This window comes from Borostomias antarcticus (assembly GCF_949987555.1).
Source record: "Borostomias antarcticus genome assembly, chromosome: 18".
NCBI lineage: Eukaryota > Metazoa > Chordata > Actinopteri > Stomiiformes > Stomiidae > Borostomias > Borostomias antarcticus.
The window spans coordinates 21,052,721-21,079,852 of NC_140251.1; the positions used below are offsets into that span (position 1 = coordinate 21,052,721).

At 49.7% G+C, this 27,132-nt stretch overlaps 1 protein-coding gene across 2 annotated transcripts in view; it reads right to left on the reverse strand.

The window, feature by feature from the left end:
• The window catches only part of cerk (ceramide kinase), a 35,137-nt gene extending 8,972 nt beyond the window's left edge, over nucleotides 1–26,165 (reverse strand). The window contains exons 1-11 of one of the 2 annotated variants that reach the window (XM_084452496.1): nucleotides 25,959–26,165; nucleotides 12,739–12,876; nucleotides 10,345–10,467; nucleotides 9,918–10,043; nucleotides 9,694–9,760; nucleotides 9,112–9,257; nucleotides 6,526–6,600; nucleotides 5,968–6,120; nucleotides 5,656–5,761; nucleotides 3,276–3,361; nucleotides 458–666 (exon numbers count right to left, since the gene is read on the reverse strand). In XM_084452496.1, the coding sequence (XP_084308622.1) occupies nucleotides 458–666; nucleotides 3,276–3,361; nucleotides 5,656–5,761; nucleotides 5,968–6,120; nucleotides 6,526–6,600; nucleotides 9,112–9,257; nucleotides 9,694–9,760; nucleotides 9,918–10,043; nucleotides 10,345–10,467; nucleotides 12,739–12,876; nucleotides 25,959–26,109 (1,380 nt within the window). In that variant the 5' untranslated portion in view covers nucleotides 26,110–26,165. Of the gene's footprint in view, nucleotides 1–457; nucleotides 667–3,275; nucleotides 3,362–5,655; nucleotides 5,762–5,967; nucleotides 6,121–6,525; nucleotides 6,601–9,111; nucleotides 9,258–9,693; nucleotides 9,761–9,917; nucleotides 10,044–10,344; nucleotides 10,468–12,738; nucleotides 12,877–17,601; nucleotides 17,738–25,958 lie in introns of those variants that run through there. The other variant, XM_084452497.1, reaches the window with a different exon arrangement.
• Nucleotides 26,166–27,132: the final 967 nt, after the last annotated feature.

Here is a 27,132-nt window from a genome sequence, read left to right on the forward strand (position 1 = left end):
CAAACCTGCTTTAAAGACGATTTAAAACTAAACTGAAATTGAAAACAAAAAGTTAAAACGAGCTGGTGGGGGGCTGTTAGCTGGTGGGGGGCTGTTAGCTGGTGCGGGGCTGTTAGCTGGTGCGGGGCTGTTAGCTGGTGCGGGGCTGTTAGCTGGTGCGGGGCTGTTAGCTGGTGGGGGGCTGTTAGCTGGTGGGGGGCTGTTAGCTGGTGCGGGGCTGTTAGCTGGTGGGGGGCTGTTAGCGGGTGGGGGGCTGTTAGCTGGTGGGGGGCTGTTAGCTGGTGGGGGGCTGTTAGCTGGTGCTGGGCTGTTAGCTGGTGGGGGGCTGTTAGCTGGTGGGGGGCTGTTAGCTGGTGCGGGGCTGTTAGCTGGTGGGGGGCTGTTAGCTGGTGGGGGGCTGTTAGCTGGTGGGGGGCTGTTAGCTGGTGGGGGGCTGTTAGCTGGTGGTGGGATGTACCTGGTCGTCTTTGCTGGTGTGGCGCAGGAGGTGGCGCAGGAAGTCCAGGCGGGAGCACTTGCGCACCAGGATGAGGTCGGTGGTCCCGTCGGCCAGGTGGGCGGCCGGGGACAGCCCCTTAGGGCTGCGGGGGCAGGCGCAGCTCATGCTGGCCGCGTTGACGGCGAGGAACTTCCCCCGGATGGTCCGCCACGCCCCCTCCTCGCACTCTGACATCACAGAGAGGACAGCAGGTCAAAGACAGGACGCCGTTACTGACTTAAAGAAGAACTGCTGTGGAAATGAAGCCAAAGATTCAATGATTTCTGTACTTGTTAACAGTGAACCTGTTTAGTTTCCACACATATCATGTTACACTTTGATTAAAATCATATACCATTTCTCAAATCAGTTTTAGCAAAGGTTTGTTGTAAAGGTTTGTTGTACCGGACTGCAGGTAGCCGGTGCCGGTATCTGTGGGAGAGTCGCCATGCTCCGGCACTCGTTCTGACTGAACGCACGCGCCATCTTGTGGCTGAGACGTGATCTGAATGTGTGTGTAGAACACACTGCCCTCGCATCACGTCACACGCACACACACACACACATTCACTCTGCATACTCACTGTACACTGCCTGACTCGCTGTGCACTGCTTTTCTCTACTGTTCTCTCTTAGCTTATCCCTCTTTTTTTGCGCTAGCATTTTGCGCTAGCATTACTCGCTCTTTGCCCTGTCCCGTCTCATCCCTGCACCCTGTCCAATGTTGTCTCAATGTTACGCACCACGTCCGAAAGCTAATTCCTAGTATGTTGAAAAACTACAATGGCAATAAAAGCGATAGTGATTGTGAAAACGCCAGAGTTGAGATAGGGTGGAGTCCTGAGGGGCAACGGTGGGGGGTTAGATCAGCAGGACTGTGTTTGTCCAGGGGGGGTTAGATCAGCAGGACTGTGTTTGTCCAGGGGGGGTTAGACCAGCAGGACTGTGTTTGTCCAGGGGGGGTTAGATCAGCAGGACTGTGTTTGTCCAGGGGGGGTTAGATCAGCAGGACTGTGTTTGTCCAGGGGGGGTTAGATCAGCAGGACTGTGTTTGTCCAGGGGGGGTTAGATCAGCAGGACTGTGTTTGTCCAGGGGGGGGTTAGATCAGCAGGACTGTGTTTGTCCAGGGGGGGGTTAGATCAGCAGGACTGTGTTTGTCCAGGGGGGGTTAGATCAGCAGGACTGTGTTTGTCCAGGGGGGGTTAGATCAGCAGGACTGTGTTTGTCCAGGGGGGGTTAGATCAGCAGGACTGTGTTTGTCCAGGGGGGGTTAGATCAGCAGGACTGTGTTTGTCCAGGGGGGGTTAGATCAGCAGGACTGTGTTTGTCCAGGGGGGGTTAGATCAGCAGAACCGTGTTTGTCCAGGGGGGGTTAGATCAGCAGGACCGTGTTTGTCCAGGGGGGGTTAGATCAGCAGGACCGTGTTTGTCCAGGGGGGGTTAGATCAGCAGGACTGTGTTTGTCCAGACGGCCTCGGTCATCTGGAGGGGAGAGCACCAATCATATAGGTTTTGATAGAACAGCTAGCTAAGGACAGCTGGAAAAAACAACAACCATGGGTAGCTCATTCAATTAGTGCTCCAAAGTACTCCAAAAGCACTTATGACATAGTTGCGTCCCTTCTTCCATTAGTATGGTAGTACAGTATTATTATGTTAGTACAGTATTAGTATGATAGTACGGTATTAGTATGATAGTACAGTATTGGTATGGTAGTACAGTATTATGATAGTACAGTGTTAGTATGTTAGTACAGTATTAGTATGATAGTACAGTATTCGTATGGCAGTATGGTATTAGTCCTAACCCTGGTCCAGGAGTCTCTACTCAGTCCTAACCCTGGTCCAGGAGTCTCTCCTCAGTCCTAACCCTGGTCCAGGAGTCTCTACTCAGTCCTAACCCTGGTCCAGGAGTCTCTACTCAGTCCTAACCCTGGTCCAGGAGTCTCTACTCAGTCCTAACCCTGGTCCAGGAGTCTCTACTCAGTCCTAACCCTGGTCCAGGAGTCTCTACTCAGTCCTAACCCTGGTCCAGGAGTCTCTACTCAGTCCTAACCCTGGTCCAGGAGTCTCTACTCAGTCCTAACCCTGGTCTAGGAGACTCTACTCAGTCCTAACCCTGGTCCAGGAGTCTCTCCTCAGTCCTAACCCTGGTCCAGGAGTCTCTACTCAGTCCTAACCCTGGTCTAGGAGACTCTACTCAGTCCTAACCCTGGTCCAGGAGTCTCTCCTCAGTCCTAACCCTGGTCCAGGAGTCTCTACTCAGTGGAGTCAGTGTAGATAATGGCTCAGCTAGCGACGCCGTAAAGCCATTCATCTTTGGAAGACTGACATCAACCTATTTTGCTTTCCTGTGATGACAAGTATGAATCACACTAAATAACCAATGGTAGGTGCTTCTTGTAAGCCATCCAATAACAAGAAGGTGATAAATATTCTGGGCTGACGGGGCTGGCTGGCGGTTTGCCTGCACTGCGGCGGCCTCAGTTTGATGTTATCTTCCCCACAACTGGATAAGCAGCAGTGATGAGCTACAACTCACGCTGGCAGAAGGAATCCCTGCCAAGAGTTGCAGCAGTGCCTTCTCAAGAGCTCGCTACTTGAGCCGTCTCTCACCCCCTTACTTTACCTGCATCTACCTCAGAGTCAGATGGAAAATCATCGTATGACAACTGAATTAACGGTCAAGGAACGGATTGAGACCCTTGGGAGCGTTACTGACAACTTGAGGTTAACATGTAATTGTGTAGTGTTTGCTTCCCCCTCAGGCCGCGGCCCTGGTAGACCCATGCTCACCGCCGTCTGACACCTCCTGGTCCGTCTTGTATGTGTCCAGCTTCTCCTCAGAGAACAGCTGGCCGTTATGCTGGCACACAAAACACCTGGCAAGAACAAGGTGAGGAGGGGTTGAGGTTGAGCTAAATCACTAACACGCTAGATGTAAAAAGTAAACAAGCCACAGGTAAACAGTAAACATATTGTCCGCCACCCTGATGCATGTTCCTTTGTGATAAAGGAGTGGAAACATGTTTTCTTCATGAATATGAATATATTAAATGTTTAGTCGAAATTCATTTTATGTGCTTATTATTTAACTCCCAGAGGTCTAAACTGTGAAAAGTGGAGCGGCCCCAAATGAAGATGCTGTGCAATATAACTAATGACGAATGACACAGGCCATTCACAAGAAGAGACAGAGTCAACTCTACTTCCTGAGGAGGCTCAGGTCCTTTGGTGTGTGTAGAACGATCAACATGTTCTACCAGTCTGTTGTACTGAGTGCCGTCTTCTATGTGGTGGTGTGCTGGGGCAGCTGTATCAAACCAGCGGAAGCCAACAGGATGGACAAGCTGATCAGGGCTCTGTTCTGGGGGTCAGCCTGGCTCTGTTCTGGGGGTCAGCCTGGCTCTGTTCTGGGGGTCAGCCTGACTCTGTTCTAGGGGTCAGCCTGACTCTGTTCTAGGGGTCAGCCTGGCACTGTTCTGGGGGTCAGCCTGGCTCTGTTCTGGGGGTCAGCCTGGCTCTGTTCTAGGGGTCAGCCTGGCTCTGTTCTAGGGGTCAGCCTGGCTGTGTTCTGGGGGTCAGCCAGGCTCTGTTCTAGGGGTCAGCCTGGCTCTGTTCTGGGGGTCAGCCTGGCTCTGTTCTGGGGGTCAGCCTGGCTCTGTTCTGGGGGTCAGCCTTCACTCAGTGACTATAGTGTCAGAGAGAAGGATGCTGGCCAAACTGAGGGAGAATGTCTCCCACCATCTTCATGACACTCTGGTCACTCTGGTCAGGCAGAGGAGCACCTTCAGCAGCAGACTGGTCCTGCCAAGGTGCTCTACAGAGCGCCTATTAGCCACCATCAGACTGGTCAGTGCATCCCCTGACTGGCTGGACACCACGGACCTGAGTCAGCTCAGACACCACAGACCTGAGGTCAGCTCAGACACCACGGACCTGAGTCAGCTCCGACACCACAGACCTGAGTCAGCTCCGACACCACAGACCTGAGTCAGCTCCGACACCACAGACCTGAGTCAGCTCCGACACCACAGACCTGAGTCAGCTCAGACACCACAGACCTGAGGTCAGCTCAGACACCACAGACCTGAGTCAGCTCAGACACCACAGACCTGAGTCAGCTCAGACACCACGGACCTGAGTCAGCTCAGACACCACAGACCTGAGTCAGCTCCGACACCACAGACCTGAGGTCAGCTCAGACACCACAGACCTGAGTCAGCTCAGACACCACAGACCTGAGTCAGCTCCGACACCACAGACCTGAACCTGAGTCAGCACAGACACCACAGACCTGAGTCAGCTCAGACACCACAGACCTGAGTCAGCTCAGACACCACAGACCTGAGGTCAGCTCAGACACCACAGACCTGAGTCAGCTCAGACACCACAGACCTGAGTCAGCTCCGACACCACAGACCTGAGTCAGCTCAGACACCACGGACCTGAGTCAGCTCACACACCACAGACCTGAGTCAGCTCAGACACCACAGACCTGGGTCAGCTCAGACACCACAGACCTGAGTCAGCTCAGACACCACAGACCTGAGTCAGCTCAGACACCACAGACCAGTCAGCTCGGAGCAGAGACACATGTTGGTGCTCAGACGTTTCTTGTACATGACAGTAAACCTGACTGATATGACACGTTTAGAGTGGATTGAGTTGACAGCCTGATTGACGGTACAGCGGATAATGTACTCTGTTATTACTTTACTACTGTAAATAGTACTCATCCACCCACCCACCCATCCATCCATCCATCCATCCACCCACCCACACACTCATCCATCCACCCATCCATCCACCCACCCACCCACCCATCCATCCCCGATACCAACCTATGAGAATCCTAACACAGGTTCATGCATCATCAATGGGGGACAACAGGTTCACGGTGCACTTGTTTTTTTTTTATATGTACTTGGCAATGGGAGAACAGGACCGTGGAGAGCGCCCCCTACTGGTGGGCACTGGTACATGTGGGACTGATGGATGGACAAACAAACTAACTAACGTATAGGCGTCGATCCAAAGTCCCTTCCACCAGATTTCATCAGGTGGGGGACAATTAGCTTCGCAGCATAAACCACAATGCTGTGTAAATTAAAATGTGGTGCAGCATCATAATTCCAGAGCAGTGTTGAATGTGATGCCAGTCGTGAGCCCTTACCCAGCCCTGCACCGCGCCCGGTCCCTCGGCGTGCCCAAGACGTCTGTCGCCGGCAGGAACGACACCGTTCCTTCATAGTAGTGATGCGTCAGAAACGTCTTAAAACCTGCAGGATCAAGTGCACAATGCTGTTAGCATTAGCGACTGTACTGCTGTTAGCATTAGCGACTGTACTGCTGTTAGCATTAGCGACTGTAGCATAAGCAGCATTACATCTCTTCCTTGTTTTTTTTGTTTTTTTTAATGAAATGCCCATGTGTGCAGGCTACCCAACGGGGATGCTAAACGCTAACAGGTGGTGAGCGCGCCTACCGGAGACGTCATATCTGGCCGGGCCCATCCACCGCCGCCTCTCGCTGTCCGTCAGCACATCGCCGTAGAAGCCGTAGCCCAGCAGGGAGACGGAGTACCTCAGGAAGGTGTTGTTGTGGTGGACGGAGCACACGTCCATGGGCTGGGAGTCTCCTGTAGAAGACACGCCCCCAACAACGCGCGTGAGAGACCGTCCGATAGGTCGGCGCTCTCCATGAGGAGCGTCACACCAAGCACGCTCACATAGTGTACACACTCTCATCTGGAAACTTTGACAGTGTGTGAAAACGGAACCGAGGTGTGCACCCTACAGTACAACCAGTGGGAATTAATTAGCTTCCTTCTTTAATTAGGTTAATAAACATACAATAAGGGGCAGGGGGGTTTGGATGCAATTCCCCTTTGAAGAAAAGAACGAGGCAAGTTTGTTAAGTTACTCAAGTGTGCCGAGACACATTTCAACTTCAACAGTGAAGGACTTGAACCTTGTACTCTTATGTACACACCGACCGGCAGAACAGCAGAAGCACGCGTCTGATGACCTCAGAGCACACTCACCCACTATGATGTGAAGGGCAGAGGTCACCGGGTCGTTGGCGCCCACAGTTGCATAGCAGATGCAGTCCGTAGAACCTGGACCACACAGACCAACCAAAACCAAATACAAAGCCAATCAGGTGTCACTGTCACAGAACGGGTTCTATATCGGGCTGGTGAATAGTGCAAGAGACGTAACAGGGTTGGTCTTTGGAAACATAGTATATGTAGTGAAGCACAAGCTGCTTGTCCTGTGTTTGAACAGCAGTGGGTGGGTGTGTTTGTCCATATTGGTGAAAGCACTCACAGGCAGATAAGATCAATGTCATGACTAGTAATGGTTAAAAAAACACGAGGAGATAAGATATTGGTTGACTTCTTATATAAACGTTTGCCCACTGATAGCGACGTGACGTTTTTATTACTCGAACCGGCTGTGGTTGCTGTGGTGTGTGGAGTGAGTTTAGTGGGATGAGTGTAACCGAGTTGAGTTGGTTAAAGTCACTCCTCAGTAAAAATACCGCCCACCCACGCCGTCAAACCGTTAGCTTTTCGGTGGCGTAGCCGGCTGAAGCGGTGTGAGAGGCTGTCATGTGCGTTGAGACGACCCGAGGTTGAGGGGACCCGAGGTTGAGAGGACCCGAGGTTGAGGGGACCCGAGGTTGAGGGGACCCGAGGTTGAGGGGACCCGAGGTTGAGAGGACCCGAGGTTGAGAGGACCCGAGGTTGAGAGGACCCGAGGATGAGGGGACCCAGGGTTGAGAGGACCCGAGGTTGAGGGGACCAGCGGTTGAGGGGACCCGAGGTTGAGGGGACCCGAGGTTGAGGGGACCCGAGGTGGGAGCCAGTGTGGGGGAGTGAGGGTGGAAGAGGAAGCCAGTGTGGGGGAGTGAGGGTGGAAGAGGAAGCCAGTGTGGGGGAGTGAGGGTGGAAGAGGAAGCCAGTGTGGGGGAGTGAGGGTGGAAGAGGAAGCCAGTGTGGGGGAGTGAGGGTGGAAGAGGAAGCCAGTGTGGGAGTGTGAGGGTGGAAGAGGAAGCCAGTGTGGGGGAGTGAGGGTGGAAGAGGAAGCCAGTGCGGGGGAGTGAGGGTGGAAGAGGAAGCCAGTGTGGGGGAGTGAGGGTGGAAGAGGAACCGACGCTGTTACATGTTCGCTAATCTGGGATTATGGAGTTCCACTGCCCAGCAGTGCAGTTGCCATGGACAACGGCCTTTGAATTAGTATTATTCTGAAAATAAACACATGAACACGTTTGACAAGCTAGCCCTACACTAACCCCAACCCTCTACGAAAAGTATATATATGGGCTCAGGAGCCCCGATGCCTGCCCCCAAACACCCAGTAAGATCAGACATGTGACGGTCCTTGTTAGTTAGAACTTAGGTCACCGTGGTTCTAAGTAACCCGAAATCTCTATCAAATATCACCCAAATACCAGAGGGGTAATTTTGTTCATGTGAGTAGGTACAGTAGGTAGGTACTGCTATAATGCTGACCCTAAGTTTATTTGTATAGCACATTTCAGCAACAAGGCAATTCAAAGTGCTTTACATGAGACATTAAAAGCATCGAGACAAAGTGCAAGAAACACAAATGGTCATAAAACAAAATGTAAAATCCATTAAACCATCTAAACCATTTCATGTCAGTCACTTCGGTACTTAGAACATGGTTGTTGAAGGGACGTTTGTCCTTGTAGACAACATTGGTGCAAAGTACAAAGGAGCTTGAAATCTCTCTGGCGCTGTGCAAAGATCGTGTGAGTTAATGCCTGCGTTAGGTAATGTGTGGACGAATGCATCGGTGCCTACATGAGGGTCTTTGCTGATACTGTACACGTGTGTATGCATGTGTGAAACACTATGCATGTGTCTGTTCACCTACAGTAGTGTGTGTGCACGTACAGATAGGCAATGTGTAGTAGTGCGTGTGCATGTATACATGTGTGTGTGGGTCATACCGGGTGGGTATAATAGGCTTGTGTAACAGGAGTTGCTGTGTTGCTCGTCAGTGAAGCTTCTCAAACACAGCTACCAGCTACGCCATTGAAAAGCTAGCAATTTGATGGTGTCGGTGAACGGTATTTATACCGAGGAGTGAGTTTAAAGTGAACTCGGTTACACTTTGCTCAAAATAGCAAAGTTTGAAAAAAAGAAGTATTCCATACTCTTACCAAGCTGAACCATATCAATTTGATCAACTACTCCCAATATTCACAAAATATCAAGAAAAAACAACTTTAATCTTGAATGTCACACTCTGATGTGTGTGTGTGTGTGTGTGTGTGTGTGTGTGTGTGTGCGCTCACCTGCAGATATGATCCCGATGCGGAGTGTACAGGGTGTGTGTGTGTGTGTGTGTGTGTGTGTGTGTGTGTGTGTGTGTGTGTGTGTGTGTGTGGGTGTGTGTGTGTGTGTGTGTGTGTGTTCACCTGCAGGTATGATCCCGATGCGGAGGGTACAGGGTGTGTGTGTGTGTGTGTGTGTGTGTGTGTGTGTGTGTGTGTGTGTGTGTGTGTGTGTGTGTATGTGTGTGTGCTCACCTGCAGGTATGATCCCGATGCGGAGGGTACAGGGTGTGTGTGTGTGTGTGTGTGTGTGTGTGCTCACCTGCAGGTATGATCCCGATGCGGAGGGTACAGGGAACCAGACTCTCTTCCGGACAGTTCTGATCCACCCCGTTGTCCCTCTGGGTCCGAGCGACGAGCCCATGGACCACCTCGCTGAACATGCCGTCTCCGCCCACACACACCACCCTGCGCAGGGGTCACAGGTCACAGAGAGGTCACCCTACGCTGAACATGCCGTCTCCGCCCACACACACCACCCTGCGCAGGGGTCACAGGTCACAGAGAGGTCACCCTACGCTGAACATGCCGTCTCCGCCCACACACACCACCCTGCGCAGGGGTCACAGGTCACAGAGAGGTCACCCTACGCTGAACATGCCGTCTCCGCCCACACACACCACCCTGCGCAGGGGTCACAGGTCACAGAGGTCACCCTACGCTGAACATGCCGTTTCCGCCCACACACACCACCCTGCGCAGGGGTCACAGGTCACAGAGAGGTCACCCTACGCTGAACATGCCGTCTCCACGCAGGGGTCACAGGTCACCCTACACTGAGCTGTATCTCTCCTACCTAGGCCCAGTCTGAACACACGTATCCTTCTTGGAGACATTGACTCACCCGTCATATTTCTTTAGCTCCGCCTCTGTCCTCAAGTGGTCTCTCGCGTGATTGGCGTACTCTGTAACTATAGCAACAAATGACAAACGGTTTAACATCCGAGTATGTCCGAAGAGAATGCCGACGTGTGCCCCGTACGCACAGTGAGCCACCATTTAACGTTTTCTCATCGTGACCCGAATGTAATAAAACAACAGTGATGTCAACTGACGGGTGAAACTCACCGATCACGTGGGTGGAGATGGAGGCGTGGGCGAAGAGAGGGGCCACCTTCTCCTCGTAGATGCGCTTGCCCTGCTGCTTGCCTCCGTAGGGGTTGATGTACACCAGCAGGTGCTTGGGCCGGCTCGCTGTGGGAGAGGGGGACACAAAAGCGTTTTGCTACAGCGCACTGTGTTTGCTTTAAGTGGTTTGTGTGTGTCGTACATGACAGGGAAAGAGACGGTTGTGATTGTTTTCCGTATTAACTGTTCTTCGCTTTCGTTTACACATTTCTTATCCTCACCACATCAGCAGTGCTAACTATGCTAACAGAACAGTATAAGAGCAGTCATACTCAGCAGTGCTAACTATGCTAACAGGAACAGTATAAGAGCAGTCATACTCAGCAGTGCTAACTATGCTAACAGAACAGTATAAGAGCAGTCATACTCAGCAGTGCCAGCTGCTCTTTGATGGTGTGGACCCACTGCTGGCACAGCGCCCCCTCTGGGCAGTGGAAGGTCACTTCGCTGCAGCGCCAGCGTTTCCGTCTGGACCGCTCCACGTAGGACACTGGGGACAGAGGGACTCAGTCAGGAGATTCCTAAACATAACCTTCAAAATGAATTGGGGAAATACAAAATGTTCCCTTTTATAATGATTTAAGAGAACAAAAACACATTGGTTGCGTTGCAACATTGAATTAAAATGATTTCAATGAATACAATTGAATTGTCACTGGTAACCAACTGTGGGATCACCCAATGACAGATGTATTTATTCTGAAATCTTTGTGAAATACATCTGTGGCACGCAGGTGGAATCCATTCAACTAATTATGTGACTTCTAAAGAAAATTGATTGTGCCAGAGGGTGAATATTTAAGCAATAAATATTTACGCTTTTCTTCTTCCAATTAATTTAGAAAAATGTCATTTGCCACTTTTATGAATTGCATTTATATAGCGCCCTTCATGATACCCAGAGCGCTTTATATAGTCCAGTATTCATTCAGACAGTCATACCGGTGGTGGTAAGCTACATCTGTAGCCACAGCTGCCCTGGGGCAGACTGACAGAAGCGTGGCTGCCAATCAGCGCCTACGGCCCCTCCGACCACCACCAACATTCATTCACATTCATACGCTGCATGTCTTTATGATGGTGGGGGAAGCCGGAGGAACCCACGCAGGCACGGGGAGAACATGCAAACTCCACACAGAAAGGACCTGGAACAACCGGGATTCGAACCCAGGACCTTCTTGCTGTGAGGCGACAGTGCTAACCACTGAGCCACCGTGCTGCCCGTCTGACACTTTGACATTATGTAGTACTTTATGTTGATCAGTGACAAAAAACAAAATTAAATCCATTAAGTCCAAGGGGGTGAATACTTATCCTAGGCTGTGTACTGACCTGTAAATGCATATGGGTAGGCCTGTGTGTGTCTGTACCAAGGTTATTATAGTTAATGAAAACTAACAAAAAAAGAAAGAAAACTAGGTGTGAAAAAACATTTTAGTTAACTGAAATAAAAATAAAAACTAGGCTTTACAAAAAAACGATAACTAACTAAAACTGTATTGTGTGTTTACAAAACTAACTAAAATAAACTAAAATTGTAGAGAAAATGTCTTTAGTTTTAGTCTTTTTCATTCCATACCTAAGCCTAGTATTTTGGGTGGATATGAGATCTATCCTCCATGTTCTTTAGCTGTGCCCCGGCGCAGAAGTAATCTGACGTGCGCCAGATGGTTTGTTTTGCAGAGTGAACCAACATGAGCTCACGAGATCAGAATGGTCTCACGAGGCTAGCGCAGAAGAAAACAAACTAAAACTAATACTGAAACTAATAAAAACTAAGCATTATCAAAAAATAAAAAATAAACTCGCAAATCTGCTTTAAAAACTAATTAAAACTAAACTGAAATTGAACACAAAAAGTTAAAACGACATAAAAATAAAAACTAATGAAAAAAGCAAAACTATTATAACCCTGGTCTGTACTGACCTGTGAATGCGTAGGGGTAGGCCTGTCTGTACTGACCTGTGAATGCGTAGGGGTAGGCCTGTCTGTACTGACCTGTGGGTGGGCCTGTCTGTACTGACCTGTGGGTGTACTGACCTGTGAATGCGTAAGGGTAGGCCTGTCTGTACTGACCTGTGGGTGGGCCTGTCTGTACTGACCTGTGTGTGTACTGACCTGTGAATGCGTAAGGGTAGGCCTGTGTGTGTACTGACCTGTGGGTGGGCCTGTGTGTGTACTGACCTGTGGGTAGGCCTGTGTGTGTACTGACCTGTGGGTAGGCCTGTGTGTGTACTGACCTGTGGGTAGGCCTGTGTGTGTACTGACCTGTGGGTAGGCCTGTGTGTGTACTGACCTGTGGGTAGGCCTGTGTGTGTACTGACCTGTGGGTAGGCCTGTGTGTGTACTGACCTGTGGGTAGGCCTGTGTGTGTACTGACCTGTGGGTAGGCCTGTGTGTGTACTGACCTGTGGGAAGGCCTGTGTATGTACTGACCTGTGGGTAGGCCTGTGTGTGTACTGACCTGTGGGTAGGCCTGTGTGTGTACTGACCAGTGGGTAGGCCTGTGTGTGTACTGACCTGTGGGTAGGCCTGTGTGTGTACTGACCTGTGGGTAGGCCTGTGTGTGTACTGACCTGTGGGTGGGCCTGTGTGTGTACTGACCAGTGGGTAGGCCTGTGTGTGTACTGACCTGTGTGTGTACTGACCTGTGGGTAGGCCTGTGTGTGTACTGACCTGTGGGTGGGCCTGTGTGTGTACTGACCTGTGGGTAGGCCTGTGTGTGTACTGACCAGTGGGTAGGCCTGTGTGTGTACTGACCTGTGAATGCGTGTGGAAAGGCCTCGGGGGGTTTCTGGGGCATCTTCTGCCACCTCCCCTCATCTCTCGTCCCGCCGACGTCTCCCTCGCGCTCTCGCACCGCTACGATCTCCCACACGGGCACAGCGTGGCAGGTACCTACACACACACACACACACACGCACACACACACACACACAATACACACACATACACACAATCACCGGACACACACACGCACACAATACATGCAATCACACGCGCACACACACACACACACACACACACACACACACACACACACACACACACACACACACACACACACACACACACACACACACACACACACACACACACACACACACACACACACACACACACACACACAGTAAATAGGAGTTATCCATTAAGAAAGCAGCCATGACCTTGCCTGGGCATACTACTTGAAATCCATCTATAATGGAACACTTATATTCATAATAATTTAATCAGTGAAGCACATTGGGCAGCATTTATTTGTATGAAAGGTGCTATACAAATAAAGTTGTTTTTTCTCTCCTCATTCTGAATAAAGAAAGAGCGTTTCCACGCCCACTCGTCAGGCCTGCTCCAGTGAGTGAGACACAGCTGCTGCCCTCCTCACCGTCCACAATATCAATTACCACTCTAATAGCTTCACGCCAATGAAGTTTAATGTGATGAGATGAGAGATGGAATTGAGCAATTAAGGGTTTGATTTCAGCGTGGGGATGTGCCTGGGGGCAGCCCTGGCCTGGGAGCCACACAGAGACGGGTAAACACAGGAGGACGATTCCTCTGCTGCTGTTGATGAGTAACAGATATTCTAGGGGCGTGTGAGGAGAGCATGCTGGGAGATGGAACAGAAGGCCTAATGGATGCATGCCGGTTCCGCTTTGATATTGTTGTCATTTGCGTGTCTATCTGCATGTACAGGGGCTGTATGAGGTGTTTGTGACAGGTTTTGTTTCTTCCCTGTCTAATGTTTGAGTGTGTGAGCTGAGAGAGACCATTTCCTCATTGAGGATAATAAACATAATCTAATCTAATCTCCGTCTGTGTGGCACAGATGAGCCTCATTCAGACGACTCAGCGAAACTCCTTACATGAAGTTGTCAACCAGCCAATGAGCAGACGTCAACTCTCACAGTGTGTGAGCGTGCGGAGAGAGAGGCACATCTCCAACAAGGAAACGGGATGCAGAGGTGTGTATAGAGGTGGTGTGAGTATCAGTGTGTGACCTAGTGTGTGTAGAGGAGGTGTGTGTGTGTGTGTAGAGGAGGTGGTGTGTGTGTGTGTAGAGGTGGTGTGTGTGTGTGTGTGTGTGTGTGTGTGTACAGAGGTGGTGTGTGTGTGTAGAGGTGGTGTGTGTGAGTGTAGAGGTGGTGTGTGTGTGTGTGTGTGTGTGTGTAGAGGTGGTGTGTGTGTGTGTGTAGAGGTGGTGTGTGTGTGTGTGTGTGTGTGTGTGTGTGTGTGTGTGTGTGTGTGTGTGTAGAGGACACGCTGGAGGAGAGCTGTGCTGCATTGCTCGGTTCCCCCCTCAGGATACTGACAACATCAGAGCAGGCAGGGAGAGACTGAGCTAGGGTTAGGGTTAGGGTTAGTACAGTATGTAGACTGAGCTAGGGTTAGGGTTAGGGTTAGTACAGTATTTAGACTGAGCTAGGGCTAGGGTTAGGGTTAGTACAGTATTCAGACTGAGCTAGGGTTAGGGTTAGTACAGTATTTAGACTGAGCTAGGGTAAGGGTTAGTACAGTATTCAGACTGAGCTAGGGTTAGGATTAGTACAGTATTTAGACTGGGTTAGGGTTAGGGTTAGTACAGTATTTAGACTGGGTTAGGGTTAGTACAGTATTTAGACTGAGCTAGGGTTAGGGTTAGTACAGTATTTAGACTGAGCTAGGGTTAGGGTTAGTACAGTATTCAGACTGAGCTAGGGCTAGGGTTAGTACAGTATTGAGACTGAGCTAGGGTTAGGGTTAGTACAGTATGTAGACTGAGCTAGGGTTAGGGTTAGTACAGTATGTAGACTGAGCTAGGGTTAGGGTTAGTACAGTATGTAGACTGAGCTAGGGTTAGGGTTAGTACAGTATTCAGACTGAGCTAGGGTTAGGGTTAGTACAGTATTCAGACTGGGTTAGGGTTAGTACAGTATGTAGACTGAGCTAGGGTTAGGGTTAGTACAGTATTCAGACTGAGCTAGGGTTAGGGTTAGTACAGTATTTAGACTGAGCTAGGGTTAGTACAGTATTTAGACTGAGCTAGGGCTAGGGTTAGTACAGTATTCAGACTGAGCTAGGGTTAGGATTAGTACAGTATTCAGACTGAGCTAGGGTTAGGGTTAGTACAGTATGTAGACTGAGCTAGGGTTAGGATTAGTACAGTATGTAGACTGAGCTAGGGTTAGGGTTAGTACAGTATGTAGACTGAGCTAGGGTTAGGGTTAGTACAGTATGTAGACTGAGCTAGGGTTAGGGTAAGTACAGTATTTAGACTGAGCTAGGGTTAGTACAGTATTTAGACTGAGCTAGGGTTAGGGTTAGTACAGTATGTAGACTGAGCTAGGGTTAGGGTTAGTACAGTATTCAGACTGAGCTAGGGTTAGGGTTAGTACAGTATTCAGACTGGGTTAGGGTTAGTACAGTATGTAGACTGAGCTAGGGTTAGGGTTAGTACAGTATTCAGACTGAGCTAGGGTTAGGGTTAGTACAGTATTTAGACTGAGCTAGGGTTAGTACAGTATTTAGACTGAGCTAGGGTTAGGGTTAGTACAGTATGTAGACTGAGCTAGGGTTAGGTTAGTACAGTATTCAGACTGAGCTAGGGTTAGTACAGTATGTAGACTGAGCTAGGGTTAGGGTTAGTACAGTATTCAGACTGAGCTAGGGTTAGGGTTAGTACAGTATTCAGACTGAGCTAGGGTTAGGGTTAGGACAGTATTCAGACTGAGCTAGGGTTAGGGTTAGTACAGTATGTAGACTGAGCTAGGGTTAGGGTTAGTACAGTATTCAGACTGAGCTAGGGTTAGGGTTAGTACAGTATGTAGACTGAGCTAGGGTTAGGGTTAGTACAGTATTCAGACTGAGCTAGGGTTAGGATTAGTACAGTATTTAGACTGAGCTAGGGTTAGGACAGTACTCAGACTGAGCTAGGGTTAGGGTTAGTACAGTATTTAGACTGAGCTAGGGTTAGGGTTAGTACAGTATGTAGACCGAGCTAGGGTTAGTACAGTATGTAGACTGAGCTAGGGTTAGGACAGTATAGTAAAACAGGAAATCTTTATCTTTGATCATTAGTCAGGGCTGTTAAAGCGTTCTCCAAATGTAAAATCCTCAACGTAAACAGGGCATTCTGCATGAGCCTTATGGCCAGATCCTGGGTCTGACAGACTGAACTCAGGTCATGGGTCTGACAGACTGAACTCAGGTCATGGGTCTGACTGACTGAACTCAGGTCAGCGATTACATAACCCACCCTGAGGGCAGCCAACGTGAAATCTCACAGTCTCTGCATACAACGGCATGAAAATGACCCAGAATAACAGGTCAGAGCAATACGATAGGGAGAAGAGAGAGAGAGAGGGGGGGAGTGGGAGACAGAGCAAGAAAGAGAGGAGACAGAGATAGAGAGAGAGAGAGAGAGAGAGAGAGATTAGAGAGCAGGCAATTCCTATAAGACAATTGTCTAGGAGCCGCATGCACATTTGCAGTTCCGGAAAGGCGATGCAGCTTTGAATCCAGCAACTGTATCTATTCCAGGATCAAATGTATCCCCCTGCGCCTCCGCGCCCCAGACCTGCCGTGACCAGGGCGCTGACACACAGCCTGACCTGCACTAGAAGCCCTGTTAACTTTTAACGAGGTAGCAAGGACCCCACAAAAGGACAGAAGTATCACTGTTGTGTCTTGCGACTACGGGAAGCTAGAGTTACGCTAGACTGGGGCCGCTGGCTCTGAGACGCTATGACCAGGCTAGCTCTGCGTCAACTAGCTTCGCTTCACTCGGCTGAAACGATATAGCAAAAACACAAACGCACAAACACAAACCTAGCGTGCAACACAAGAAACGACTACTGATAAAACTACTTCATATTCGAGCGCAAAGACGGACGTTAAAGAAAGCGCCGTTCCCTTTCTGCTTGGTACAAAGGTAGAGGATGGGTTAAAAGGCTTTACTCAGACCAGATCACATTACTGACCGCTATTCGGCGCTCCTGGGTGCTTGAGGTAATGAAATCCCCGTTTCCCAAACCAGGTCAGGTCAAAGAAAATAAAACAAATAGGCCAGAAGAGAACACACTGTGTTTCACACAGACCTTTCATTTTTCTCATGGTAGTGAGTGAGAGGAGCTACAGCTGCTGGCATAGAGAGTGAACGTTGAAGCAGCCATACCACTTCCCTCTCAACACTGACAGAGTTTCCTAGCTTCCTATACTTACCAGTAGTTGTGAACATAAAGGCGTTAGTACGACGTGGGGGTGGGTTGGGGGGGGGGAGGGTAGCCCTGGACTCTACAAAGCATGAATCACTCTAGCATCACTAAAGCTACAAGCACGACGACCACAACTACGAAAGCAGCTGCATGCTGTATTTGATGTTCAATCAGCGGTGCTAATGACATCATCGTCAGCCCCTGTAACGTACGACGTTCCAAGGTCACCGTGTTCAAGCTAGACTTGAAATTCCAGCTTGAAACCTATGCGCACTGTTTTTTAGAACGATATATTTAATCTCTTCAGAGAACAGTGTTGGAGGGCATTGCCAACTCGTTGCCTTTCTCTCCCATCAAATACAGCTGGCTGAAGCTCTCCGAAACCCATCCCCACAGCGGTGGGAGGGGCGGGCGGACGCAGGGCTCCTACCTGGCTCTCCTCTGCCTCGGTGGAGGACGTTAAACAGGCAGGACCCTGCAGGGGAACAGGTCAGGTTACTGTGGTTGGTTGGAAGTCAAGATGGGAGACGCCACGATTCACATTCAGCCACGTCTGCTGATCTTCCACACAGGCTCGACAGATTCCGCTCCCTAGGCCCAGATCTTCCTTAAACATGTAAAACAGATAACTGTATATACAAATAGATTTGCTAACTATTTATTGGTCGTGGGAGGGGATGTTTTCATCACGTATACGGTAACAATTCTGAAGAATGTTTTAATCTAAAACCTCTGCAGACACTAAACTTTGCCGAGGAGGTTCACAGTGAAGGGGCAGTTCTGGTGAAGCACAAGAATGGAGCAAGACTCCCTCTGAAGGAGTTCACCTGGGGAGCATTCAACCCAACAGTCTGGAGGAGCTAGTGTCTGCTCAACATTCAACCCAACAGTCTGGAGGAGCTAGTGTCTTCTCAACATTCAACCCAACAGTCTGGAGGAGCTAGTGTCTACTCAACATTCAACCCAACAGTCTGGAGGAGCTAGTGTCTGCTCAACATTCAAGCCAACAGTCTGGAGGAGCTAGTGTCTGCTCAACATTCAACCCAACAGTCTGGAGGAGCTAGGGTCTGCTCAACATTCAACCCAACAGTCTGGAGGAGCTAGGGTCTGCTCAACATTCAACCCAACAGTCTGGAGGAGCTTGGGTCTGCTCAACATTCAACCCAACAGTCTGGAGGAGCTAGTGTCTGCTCAACATTCAACCCAACAGTCTGGAGGAGCTAGTGTCTGCTCAACATTCAACCCAACAGTCTGGAGGAGCTTGGGTCTGCTCAACATTCAACCCAACAGTCTGGAGGAGCTAGTGTCTGCTCAACATTCAACCCAACAGTCTGGAGGAGCTAGTGTCTGCTCAACATTCAACCCAAAAGTCTGGAGGAGCTAGTGTCTGCTCAACATTCAACCCAACAGTCTAGAGGAGCTAGTGTCTGCTCAACATTCAACCCAACAGTCAGGAGGAGCTAGTGTCTGCTCAACATTCAACCCAACAGTCTGGAGGAGCTAGTGTCTGCTCAACATTCAACCCAACAGTCTGGAGGAGCTAGTGTCTGCTCAACATTCAACCCAACAGTCTGGAGGAGCTAGTGTCTGCTCAACATTCAACCCAACAGTCTGGAGGAGCTAGTGTCTGCTCAACATTCAACCCAACAGTCTGGAGGAGCTAGGGTCTGCTCAACATTCAACCCAACAGTCTGGAGGAGCTAGTGTCTGCTCAACATTCAACCCAACAGTCTGGAGGAGCTAGGGTCTGCTCAACATTCAACCCAACAGCTCAGACTCAAATAAGGTGTTACGCTGCCGTTTGACCCTCAGAGTAGAGAAAGAATAACCTAATGATACCTTATGAGACATGTCAAAACTCAGCCAGAGGGCACTGGAGAAAATGGTTTTTAATATTTTTTTTCCTCAGACTGGTATGGGCTCTCTCTTCTATTGAGTAGAGACTGGTAGGGGCCCTCTCTTCTATTGAGTAGAGCCTGGTGTGGGCCCCCTCTTCTATTGAGTAGAGACTGGTAGGGGCCCTCTATTCTATTGAGTAGAGCCTGGTGTGGGCCCTCTCTTCTATTGAGTAGAGACTGGTGTGGGCCCCCTCTTCTATTGAGTAGAGACTGGTGTGGGCTCTCTCTTCTATTGAGTAGAGACTGGTAGGGGCCCTCTATTCTATTGAGTAGAGACTGGTGTGGGCCCTCTCTTCTATTGAATAGAGACTGGTGTGGGCCCTCTCTTCTATTGAGTAGAGACTGGTGTGGGCCCCCTCTTCTATTGAATAGAGACTGGTGTGGGCCCTCTCTTCTATTGAGTAGAGACTGGTGTGGGCCCCCTCTTCTATTGAGTAGAGACTGGTAGGGGCCCTCTCTTCTATTGAGTAGAGCCTGGTGTGGGCCCTCTCTTCTATTAAGTAGAGCCTGGTGTGGGCCCCCTCTTCTATTGAGTAGAGACTGGTAGGGGCCCCCTCTTCTATTGAGTAGAGACTGGTGTGGGCCCTCTCTTCTATTGAGTAGAGACTGGTAGGGGCTATCTCTTCTATTGAGTAGAGACTGGTGTGGGCCCTCTCTTCTATTGAGTAGAGACTGGTGTGGGCCCCCTCTTCTATTGAGTAGAGACTGGTGTGGGCCCCCTCTTCTATTGAGGAGAGACTGGTATGGGCCCTCTCTTCTATTGAGTAGAGACTGGTATGGGCCCCCTCTTCTATTGAGTAGAGACTGGTATGGGCCCCCTCTTCTATTGAGTAGAGACTGGTGTGGGCCCCCTCTTCTATTGAGTAGAGACTGGTATGGGCCCTCTCTTCTATTGAGTAGAGACTGGTGTGGGCCCCCTCTTCTATTGAGTAGAGACTGGTATGGGCCCCCTCTTCTATTGAGTAGAGACTGGTAGGGGCCCTCTCTTCTATTGAGTAGAGACTGGTGTGGGCCCCCTCTTCTATTGAGTAGAGACTGGTATGGGCCCCCTCTTCTATTGAGTAGAGACTGGTGTGGGCCCCCTCTTCTATTGAGTAGAGACTGGAAGGGGCCCTCTCTTCTATTGAGTAGAGACTGGTGTGGGCCCCCTCTTCTATTGAGTAGAGACTGGTGTGGGCCCCCTCTTCTATTGAGTAGAGACTGGTATGGGCCCTCTGTTCTATTGAGTAGAGACTGGTGTGGGCCCTCTCTTCTATTGAGGAGAGACTGGTGTGGGCCCCCTCTTCTATTGAGTAGAGACTGGTGTGGGCCCCCTCTTCTATTGAGTAGAGACTGGTGTGGGCCCTCTCTTCTATTGAGTAGAGACTGGTAGGGGCCCCCTCTTCTATTGAGTAGAGACTGGTAGGGGCTCTCTCTTCTATTGAGTAGAGCCTGGTAGGGGCCCTCTCTTCTATTGAGTAGAGACTGGTGTGGGCTCTCTCTTTTATTGAGTAGAGCCTGGTAGGGGCCCTCTCTTCTATTGAGTAGAGCCTGGTGTGGGCCCCCTCTTCTATTGAGTAGAGACTGGTAGGGGCCCTCTCTTCTATTGAGTAGAGACTGGTGTGGGCCCTCTCTTCTATTGAGTAGAGACTGGTAGGGGCCCTCTCTTCTATTGAGTAGAGACTGGTGTGGGCCCTCTCTTCTATTGAGTAGAGACTGGTAGGGGCCCTCTCTTCTATTGAGTAGAGACTGGTAGGGGCCCCCTCTTCTATTGAGTAGAGACTGGTAGGGGCCCCCTCTTCTATTGAGTAGAGACTGGTAGGGGCCCTCTCTTCTATTGAGTAGAGACTGGTATGGGCTCTCTCTTCTATTGAGTAGAGACTGGTAGGGGCTCTCTCTTCTATTGAGTAGAGACTGGTGTGGGCCCTCTGTTCTATTGAGTAGAGACTGGTAGGGGCCCTCTCGTCTATTGAGTAGAGACTGGTGTGGGCCCTCTCTTCTATTGAGTAGAGACTGGTGTGGGCCCTCTCTTCTATTGAGTAGAGACTGGTAGGGGCCCTCTCTTCTATTGAGTAGAGACTGGTAGGGGCCCTCTCTTCTATTGAGTAGAGACTGGTGTGGGCCCCCTCTTCTATTGAGTAGAGACTGGTATGGGCCCTCTCTTCTATTGAGTAGAGACTGGTGTGGGCCCTCTCTTCTATTGAGTAGAGACTGGTAGGGGCCCTCTCTTCTATTGAGTAGAGACTGGTGTGGGCCCTCTCTTCTATTGAGTAGAGACTGGTAGGGGCCCTCTCTTCTATTGAGTAGAGGCGCGGCGCTCCCTCTCCGCTCCACAAACCAACAGGCTCGCCGCCGCCGCCCATTTCACTGTTAAATAAATGGGGATACCTTTGACGGTGTCAGATTCAAGATGGCCGAACGCTTGCTGCTAAACCAGGGAACACGGTGCGCTAGCGGCAGAATCCTTCTTTATCTGTAAAGCAGATAAACCCCCCACATAGGAAGCCATTATGTAGGTATGACAAGTCGTTTTGTTTTATTATAACGAATGGCTATTGAAACCATATTACTTCAAGTGATAAAGATCGAAGCGGAGTGAATGTACACTACTGGCCTGTGTAGGACACGATAATGAAAACTGTGTTTTTGCTAGATGAGACCTGCTGTGTTTGACCCCATTTCCTGAGGGCTAGATGATAAACACAGGACAGGGCCGCCTTTAGAAGGCAGTACGGGATTTGTATTCCTACGAATGCGAGTTTCCTCAAAGCGCTAACGCTGTGGACACATCTCTGCTCTCTGCCGACATCATCGTTAACAGGCTTCCTCTACGGCCCTCTGCTGATCTCTGGCTCCAGGGCGGGGCTCCACAGCGGACACTGCTGGAAAGTGCAATCAGGAAATGGGCAGAAAAAGGAAGAAATATTCATAGAAGGACGTAGGCCAGCGATTGGAGGGGAGAAGTGTGTAGGGGAGGGGCTCGCTGCTAGGTCAGTATGTCAACAACCCAGTAATGAGTCACTTACCTCGTTGTCGGCAGGCAGAAAGTGGTACTCATTTGTCTTGCTCTGTTTGCAATTCATTTAAAGCCTTTTCCCGATTGCAATTTAAACCATTCAATGAAAAGGTCAATACATTTCGGAGCATAAAACTGTCTGAAGATAGAGACATTGGTTACAAAAGCAATGATTGGGACCAGATTGTAATCAATAGTAAACCGGCTAGTGTTCTGGACCTCTGCTCAGGCCGGTAAACATTCCGTCAGCACAGATCTATTTCTTCTGTTTCTAGAGACGCCCCCGACGCTCCCAGATCTATTTCCTCTGTTTCTAGAGACGCCCCCGGCGCTCCCAGATCTATTTCCTCTGTTTCTAGAGACGCCCCCGACGCTCCCAGATCTATTTCTTCTGTTTCTAGAGACGCCCCCGACGCTCCCAGATCCATTTCCTCTGTTTCTAGAGACGCCCCCGGCGCTCCCAGATCTATTTATTCTGTTTCTAGAGACGCCCCCGACGCTCCCAGATCTATTTCCTCTGTTTCTAGAGACGCCCCCGGCGCTCCCAGATCTATTTCCTGTGTTTCTAGAGCCCCTGGCGCTCCCAGATCTATTTCCTCCGTTTCTAGAGACGCCCCCGGCGCTCCCAGATCCATTTCTTCTGTTTCTAGAGACGCCCCCGGCGCTCCCAGATCTATTTCTTCTGTTTCTAGAGACGCCCCCGGCGCTCCCAGATCTATTTCTTCTGTTTCTAGAGACGCCCCCGACGCTCCCAGATCTATTTCTTCTGTTTCTAGAGACGCCCCCGACGCTCACAGATCTATTTCTTCTGTTTCTAGAGACGCCCCCGGCGCTCCCAGATCTATTTCCTCTGTTTCTAGAGCCCCTGGCGCTCCCAGATCTATTTCCTCCGTTTCTAGAGCCCCTGGCGCTCATCGGTGGCGTTGTGTAGCACCAGCGCTCTCCCTCTCCTAGCAGACAGAGGCAGGTCAGCCCTGCACACCCACCAGCGCTGCCAGGCCACTCTGGGAAAAACCTGTTCTCTTCCTCCTGCTGCCCCCGACGGTGACTACAGCTGGCGGGACCGGCGGCTGGTTGCGCAACACGGACCTGACCGCCGGGTGACCGGAGCAACCGGCAGAGATAAAGACAGAGGGACGGCGTGAGAGCAGAAACCCTGGGTTTAGGAAACGTCACGAGTCCGAGAGGGACTGGACACGTGGTGCTGCTGCGCACACATTAGCCTGACCAGCCGAGGCCCCTGCTGCCCGCCTGGGCTAGGAAAGAGAGCCCCGCTCAGAGCTGCTCATAGCAGCTGGCTTCATGGGTTCATCTGGCTTCATGGGTTCATCTGGCTTCATGTGTTCATCTGGCTTCATGTGTTCATCTGGCTTCATGGGTTAATCTGGCTTCATGGGTTCATCTTGACAAGTCAGTGTTCAAGAGAACTCCTGACAATACATTTTTTTAAAGTTTCTAATAGACTAGAATGCAGTAAACCTGTGTCGATTCAAATACATGATTTCATCATAGTTCCGTTTAGTTTTATCGGCATTATTTGGTCAGGGCACCACATGCAGACGGTGTTCCGGCAGTTAACTGTAATTGGATAATAACATGCCATGATGACACCTCGCTGAAGACATGATGACACCTCGCTGAAGCCATGATGACACCTCGCTGAAGCCATGATGACACCTCGCTGACAGACGAGGACAACGATGATTCTGTAATCTGAATGAGGACTGATCCCAGGTCTGCTCACTGATCCCAGGTCTGCTCACTGATCCCAGGTCTGCTGACTGATCCCAGGCCTGCTCACTGATCCCAGGCCTGCTGACTGATCCTAGGCCTGCTCACTGATCCCAGGCCTGCTCACTGATCCCAGGCCTGCTGACTGATCCCAGGCCTGCTGACTGATCCCAGGCCTGCTGACTGACTGATCCCAGGCCTGCTGACTGACTGATCCCAGGTCTGCTGACTGACTGATCCCAGGCCTGCTCACTGATCCCAACAAGAGCCTCTATAACACTAACCTCACTACTCATAAACCTGACACTTCACTCAGCAGCAACTTGCATGTATAACAGATTACTCAGTAGAATATACATGTCATCATACTTATACTTACAGTATATATACTTAACTCATATGTACAATTCATCTGTGTAAATATAGCCCAAGTGTACAATTCATCCCTGTATGCCCTGGTATATATTTGGCAGGTCATGCTATTCTTATGTTTCATATCTGTTTGTATAGATTTTGCCCATTTTACTTTAGTTTTTACTTTACTTAATCCAGTTAAAAGTTGAATAAAGTATGTCATCATTAGTCTTCCTAAGAATTGACTACAAAGCCTCACCTTAGATTCTGTATTTACTTGTATTCTTTTTCACAGCAGAGAGGGCAGACAAATCAGTCTTACTTGTAATACTCTCATGTCTCTAGGTAATGTGTTTTAAAAGCTTGGCTGGAATGTGCCAGGTATGCGTCTATCTAGTTTAGACATTGAAGCCGACATCTGATAAGATGAGTCAGGAATTATATTGCGGGAGGCCATCTACACCTGGCTGGGCTCCAGGTTTCCACAGTAAAGTGTGGGATGTGTTTGCTTTAGGCAAGGCCACGACTAACACTAGAGGTTCGGCAAACTGTCTGCCTCTGCATCAGCCTAGCAGACAATGCGAATCTGAGTGCAGCTCAATCTGGGATAACGATCACCTGAACTAGAAACCCTATTCTTGAACCAATAGGGGCTCAGATGACTCATTAAGAACTTAGATGACTCATTAATAAACACTGTGTCAAGTGCTGTGCACTACTGGGCACTGCTATTGACGGGTAGTAAAACAAACGACCCCAATTTGTCCTCCAGAAAAGGTGTTTAGGAAAATAGAAAAAAGGTATGCAATATCGTAGGGGAACATGGGTTTATTTGGTGACTTGTCATGCGTGGATTATGCTCCAGTATTACATCAACTATGTGCAGCAGGACAGCGCTGCTAATCGTCATAAAAATAGCACACTGACTTTGAACAGAGGTGGTGCGCCTGCCCAATAAAAGTGTTCAATGCATTAGAACACACGAGCACTATGGGACTGAATGCATTCCATTCCTGAGCACGTGGAAGAGCCTTATGAAGGACCCTAAGTAGGCCTAGGCCTAGGACTAGGACTAGGCCCTAGCCTAACCCTTCTGTAGGCCTAGCCTAACCCTTCTGTCGGCTGCTCTGTGTTCACTGGCTCTGGGTTCATCTCCACGGGTGCACATTGTTCCAGACTGCCAGAGCTTTGGGAATTGGGTTGTGTTACCGCTGATAAAAGGACTGCCCATAGACTGGGCCTATTATAGAGCTGGTGCAAAACAAGTGTCAGCTGAGCTGCGGTGAGATAATGAGGAAATGAACCTGAAAGGACATGCGAGGGGCACAGGGGGGGACAGGCGAGGGGCACAGTGGGGGACATGCGAGGGGCACAGGGGGGGACAGTGGGGGGCAGGCCGGCTGGAACTGGTGACATGGATGGAGCAACTAGAAAACGCGCTCCAGGCCTATGGTCTGCAGGGTCATGAGCCTGGCCACATCAGGCTAGGACTGGCATCAACGTGTACTTTCACTTCCTCTTCTGGTGCACTAACATTACCCTGCCACAGCCGATCATCTCAATGTCCAGCCTTCTTTTATTAATTCAAGACCTTGTCTTGTAAAAACGCTATTGTGAAGCGTTCACCTTCAGACGAGGAAACGCAGGCGCACTAACGGCGTGTGTTTACGGGAACAGGGAAATAGCGGATGTGCTACAATGAGATGAAGCCGGATCACCGAGGTCTGCCTCTCGGCCCCGTCCTGTCCTGTCCTCTCTTGTCCTGTCCTGTCCTTAAACACCGCACCGAGCACACATATGGACACTTACCGACTTTGCCCGGGTGGTGTCTGATCCCTCCCGAGACGCGTGTTTTCCTGGGCAGCTCTCTCCATGTCAGGAGCGCTCGGTTCAGAGACACCTCGAATAGGCTGTGTTTGACTTGGAGCTGAGATGAGAATAATCGCGGCTGCTTGTCCATTTTCTCACCTCGAAGAAACCCCGCTGGGAGACTGGGAACGGCGTGACAGTGTTATCTTATCCTCACCATCTCTTGATGAAGTTATTATCGGGGTCCTTTGTGTTAATGACGAGCCAGTGTTGATGATTTGGACAGCAGAGTTCCCAGGACCGTTCTTTATTCAGCACAGGGGGAGGGGCCTGAGCTTTACGTCTGTCGTCACCACGTATTCTAATATCGGTGTTGGCGAGAAGGGATTTGTGAAAGAAAGCTTCTTTCTCCATAATAACAATTATGTAATGTTTCAGATTCTCGTTTAATGACCAATAAACATAATGTCCACACTGAAAGTATGTCCAAAAATATGGACCTGATAAGTACGTATCTATCTCTCTGTAAGAACAAGCAGTGTCCATTCCACGTCCATTCATCTGAGTGTGCAGCCCGAATGTTTCTTCCAGAGAAACCTGGATCTATAAAGGTTATGACCTCTGGTCTCATGGGACTCATCCCGTTCCATCATGGCCATGTAGAAGAATAATCGGGATCAGTTTTATTGCCAGGTCGTTTTTACACATAGCCTACTATGAATTTGTTTTCGTCAGTTGGTGCATAGACTGATGGAGACAGAGTGAACGGACTGGACAGGACAGTGCAAATGAACAGTGCAAAATACAATATGGTGTGCGATGAGTGTCTACAGTATGTGTAGGCCTACAGCGTGTTAATGTGTGTGCGATGTTTTAAATAGGCTATTGTGTGTGCAGTGTGAGCCTAGATGTTAATCTCAAGCAATGTTTGCAGATGAATCGCCACAGATGAATTCATGGTTTGGATATCTGAAACTTAGTTCATAATAGGCTTTCAGGCTGAGGTAAACAAGGGAGCGAGGACTGTTTGGTACAATGAGACTGTTCCTAGCTCTCTGGGCCTGAATCAAATACAATCAAATTGTATTTGTACAGCGTATTTAATACACAGAGGCAACACAGTGTGCTTTACAGAGAGGAAGGGGGGTAGAATGTACATAATGACCTTGATTTT